Source organism: Galeopterus variegatus, unplaced genomic scaffold, assembly GCF_000696425.1.
Source record: "Galeopterus variegatus unplaced genomic scaffold, G_variegatus-3.0.2 Scaffold11293, whole genome shotgun sequence".
NCBI classification, from domain to species: domain Eukaryota; kingdom Metazoa; phylum Chordata; class Mammalia; order Dermoptera; family Cynocephalidae; genus Galeopterus; species Galeopterus variegatus.
The window spans coordinates 30115-35301 of NW_007737404.1; the positions used below are offsets into that span (position 1 = coordinate 30115).

The 5187-nt window shown below is 34.2% G+C and overlaps 1 protein-coding gene across 1 annotated transcript in view; it reads right to left on the reverse strand.

The window, feature by feature from the left end:
- The window catches only part of LOC103610546 (cell cycle checkpoint protein RAD1), an 8797-nt gene that overhangs the window by 2360 nt on the left and 1250 nt on the right, over positions 1–5187 (reverse strand). The window contains exons 2-4 of the mRNA XM_008594694.1: positions 5107–5180; positions 3688–3796; positions 1719–1977 (exon numbers count right to left, since the gene is read on the reverse strand). Of these exons, the coding sequence (XP_008592916.1) occupies positions 1719–1977; positions 3688–3796; positions 5107–5180 (442 nt within the window). The remainder of the gene's footprint in view (positions 1–1718; positions 1978–3687; positions 3797–5106; positions 5181–5187) is intronic.

Sequence of the window (5187 nt, forward strand, 5' to 3'; positions counted from 1 at the left end):
TTAGGTCCTGTTCCCAATCTCTACTGCCAGATCAAGCAATTATGGCTTTTCTGTATCTTAGTTGGACTGCTCTTAAAGCTGTTTTATGGTTTTTCTCACAAAGTAATATCAGCAGTTGTGTGGAGACAAATTTATAAATGTTGATGGGTTTGTTTAATCTGCAAGAACTTATTGAGCATTTGCTATGGGGTTAGCATGTTGACAAGTACTATACGAGCACAGCGATAAGACCAGGTGTTGGTTTTTCCCAAGCTCCATCTCCATGCTCCATTTTCCATGTGTTGGTTTCCACAGGGTCTGCCATTTCTTCTTCTTCTAACATAACTCTTCTCTGAGCCATCTCATCCATGCCTAGCCATGGTGATGGTTCCCAAATCTAAATTTCCAGTCCAGAATGATCTTCTGAGTGCTATACCTATATATTCAATTTCTCCTCAGTGTCACAGTTACCTCAAATTTAATATATCCAGAAAAAGATTTCAATGCTCACCGCCCCACCACCAAATCATTCCCATCCTGGAATGAAAGACAGCATGACCCACCTAGTTACACATGCTGAGAGAGATCATTTAGGAGACCTTCTGAAATACCGCTTACGTGCATGGAATTTTAATTCACACCACTGCTTAAGTAGAGTTTCATTGATTTCCATTTTGGTTAACATTTTAACAAACCTTGAGCTAAATTTTTAACTGCTTAATGCCATGAGAAGGGTCTGCAATTCTTTTACGGTAGGAATAAAAAGAGCAACTTATACCTCTTATTTCCTATGTATTTAGCTCCTTTGCTCTTTAATATTCTGAAATATTTCAAAAGGGAATATGTAAATGTTTTCTCTTAATTGTTAGAATCTTTAAACTGATTCTAATCCTGAAAACAGATTTGCCATTTTATAATTTGTTGGGTCAAAATTGGAGCAGCTTGATAGTTTTTGACACTGGATTTCTGATGAAAATTGCCCTTCCTTAGGAAGGTGACCTTGACCAGTCTTCCCTAAGTACTCATGTACTGTTTCCAAAGTATCTATGTGTATTATTTTGGTACTTAATGGCTAGCAATGTTGTTCCTTCTCTGATTTTCATATAGCTCTTCATCTTGATTTTAAGCTGTTGCTCCCACGGTTCTTAATAAGATGGATATGCACTCAGTAGGTGATCAATAGATACTGAGTGAATGAACTACGTACAGCAAACATCTACTTCCTATTGCTTCCTGAACTAACCTGAAAAAAATGAGAGAAAAAGATACCATATAATACAAACACCTTTTCCAAATGTTTAAACCCAATTTTCCTCATGACGTAACCTGCTCTACAACAGTAAATAGTACAACAATGAAAACGCCACTAGTTTATGAATTAGGAGACTGGGCTTCTCATCTACAAACCAACACTACCTAACTATGAAATCCTATAGTTAATCTTCCTGGGTCTTAAGTTTCTTATAAGGTAAGAGTAAAAGCTCTCTCAAGTTCTGAAAATTTTAGGAACCTGAATAATAAAAATTCCACATCCTAAGCAAATGTATAAGTGAGGAAATGGAGTACAAACCACAGTAATATATATTAATATATAATATAAGATATTAATATATATTATAATATGTAATATATTAATATATAATTAACATGATATAATATATAATATGTTGATCATAATATATATTATAGATAATATATAATTAATTTATATTAACTGTAAATGCACTGCTCTCAGGTACCTGAAATAAGGCTTGTCAGGAGACATGGTAATCTGGAGGACCTCACTTGTCATATCCAACTCGGAAAATGCTTCACGGAGCCCCTCTGACTGCAGAATAATTTTATTAATTACATTGGTGCTGCAGAAATCAAAATCCAGAGTCTCCTCAGGCTCCTGAGTATTGATTTTGCAGACAGTCACCACTCCTCCTTCTTCCAGAAACAGCATCAAAGGGTAACCATAGCCTTGGTAACACATCCGAAGTGCAGTTAAAGTCCCTGCAATGGAAAGAAATCATACTTTGGGCTTAGCTTTACAGCTCTGGGTTCAGCTTCTCCTCAAAATGGTAAATAAAATTCCTCAAGAATAATTCATCCTGTCCAATTTCTAGCATATATGTATCTCCTCAGAAGAACGTATTACATCTTCTCTGATAATGGTTGTGTGTAGATAATTCCAAAAATAAGTATAAGAAAATTGGGAACCAGAACAAAATGTAGCTCTCTGAAATCATTTTCATCCTGCCAAAAACACCCCAGAAATAGCTTATTGATTTTATATACATGCAATTTCAGGATGGAGAATCTACATGAACCAACATGGCAAGTAAGAGAATTGTTGCAGAACAGGATATGCTATTTCTTGAAGATTGAATTTGTGCAACAGTGCATTGCTTTGATATTGTCTGTACTATAATCAGTGTATTTATTCACTGTGATAAGGATCCTTCCAACCTTTCCTAATGGGAGATATTCTTTATATTTCCTCAAATTTTAAGATCAAAATGGGAGAAAAAGAGAGGGTGGTTAATGGTGGTGTGAATTTTAACACTGCAAACCACTAGAGGCAAGGAGGAACATGATAATATTCTAGCTCCTTCCACTTATGGGATAGAGAACCACAGTGAGGAATGGGGGGAGGGCATGCTTTCATCAAAAACCAGCTGGGGAACAGCACATTAGACAATGTGTAATTAACTATAGTGGAATTGTCAGCGCAAAACTAAAATATATATTCTGGAGAACTGTACCTGAATTTTCCCTAGCTAATCTCCAGGTTACTTTCCTATGAACTAAAATCATTCTTCTGGGGATCCCCTGTAGTTTTATATCCATTGCAACTGAATTTCACCATTCTAAAAATTAACTCCCTAAAAATTTTTTAAAAATGTATTTTAAAGGAAAGTATTTTGGCAAACAGACATACAGTCATGTGTCGCTTAATGAAGGGGATATGTTATGAGCAATGCATCATTAGGTGATTTTGTTGTGTGAACATCACAGAGTGTACTTACACAAACCTAGATGGTAAAGCCTACTACATACCTAGGCTATAAGGTATAGCCTATTGCTTCTAGGCTACAAACCTATACAGCATGTTACTGTACTGAATACTACAGGCAACTGTAACACAATGGAGTATTTATGTATCTAAATATATCTGTACATAGAGAAGGTACAATAAAAATATTGTATTATAATCTTATGAGACCAACTTCACATATATAGTCCATTGCTGACTGAAAAGTCATTATATAGCACAACTGTAACTTATAAATGAGGCTTTAAAAAAAAAAGCAAACATTTTGAACACAATAAACTGGGAATCAGGAGAATTGGTTTCTGTTTTTCTCTGCCACTAACTAGCTGTATAATTCTGGACAAGTTAGGAAAAGAAGCAAGTAAAACATTTCACAATGTTAAAGATATTTAAGACATATTCAAAGTATTCTTTTGGCCAGTTCAAATTTAAAATCCTCAAAGCCTTGTAAACTAAAAAAAGATGAATGTAAGTACTTTTACAAATATGACAATAACTGTAACTTTCTATTAACCTTGTGAAGTCAGAATCCATGGCTGTGACCATTAAAAAATGAACTGCCAATTAATATTCTAAAGAAATATTTATATTCGAAATAACTTTCTGTATTTTTCTGATCATTCTGTATAATGTTTTTATGTCTTTATAATGATAATAAAATGGTTTACCTGGCATAGGATTTGATCCAAAAATAGATAAACAGTCTAGAAGGACAGTTAAATTAATTCGAAAAGTAACAGACTCTTCCTGAACCCTAAATTCTTGAAATATCCCAGCCTACAAAAAAATTAAACATGAAAATGTGATTATATAAAAGGAGGAAAACTCACATATAACGTTCCAGATTACACTTCATATGTTTTTAAAATAACAATACTGTGCTAACCCCATGAGAATAATTTCTGACTACCAATCAAAACAGTTTTTTCAACCATTACCCATTAGAACAATATTACTGAATAGTTAAAAGTGTAACATTGATTTTGGCCCCATGTAAAACACTGTGGAGGATCCTTCTCTCTACTCCCGGATCTCAAGCTATCCCCCAAGTGACTCTCCCTTGTCTTCTTTTTGTGCCCATCAGTACTGCTAAAATTACTTGGAAAATAGACAATCTGATAATACAAAGTACCCACTTATTTTGAGGACAAGAACCATGTCTTATTTATACCTTCATCCCTGAGGTCATACTGTGCACTTAGTTGTTAAAAAAGTGCTGAATTGAATCTGAAGTCCTATCCAAAACATACAAATATTACTTTGTAAGAGAATCTATTACAACCAAGAAAAGGAAATAATAGAGTGGTAGTAATAATGTAGTAGTAAAGGCATATACTCTGGAAACAAACATTGGGTTCTCATCCCAACTCAGCCACTTCCCACCTGTGGGACTGTTGGTAAATCACTTAAGCTGTGCCTCAGTCTTGTATGTTGAATGGGAATAATAGCACAACTCACCTCATAGGACTACTGTAAGAATTAAATATGTTAAACACTCAGAAGAGTGCATGGCCTGTTACTCAAGCTTTTTTTAATTTTATTTTTTATTGATACTCAATAGCTGTACATATTTATGGGGTACAGAGTAATATTTAGATACATGTATACTATGTGATGATCAAATCCTGCTAATTAGTATATACATCACCGAAAACATGTATTTCTTTGTGATGAGAACATTTGAACCCCTTTCATGTACTGTATATTTGAAAATATTCAATAAATTATTGTTAGTTATAGACACCTGGGACTACTATAAAATACTTGAACTTATTCTTCCTATCTAGTTGTAATTCTGTACCTACTAACCAACTTCTTCGTATCCCTTCCCAGCCTCTAGTAACCACGATTTCGCTCTCTACTTCTGTGAACCTATACGTTTAGCTTAATAAACTTTAGTCATTATTATTATTAATCATTATCTCTATAAAACAATATGGGAAAAGAATTTGTTACCGGGAGAGAAACAGAATGCAAATAATGACATTTCGTTTTCTAATTTAAATCATGTCTGTTAAGAACGTTGAAATTAGTTAAACTGGGTGAAGAATATCATGTCACAGGATGAAAGGTGCCTAATTCCATACCTGAATAAAAGCATTCGCTTGCACACACTTTGCATTTTCCACTGTAACCTTGATTCCATTTTTAGTAGCGAAATCGTGGTT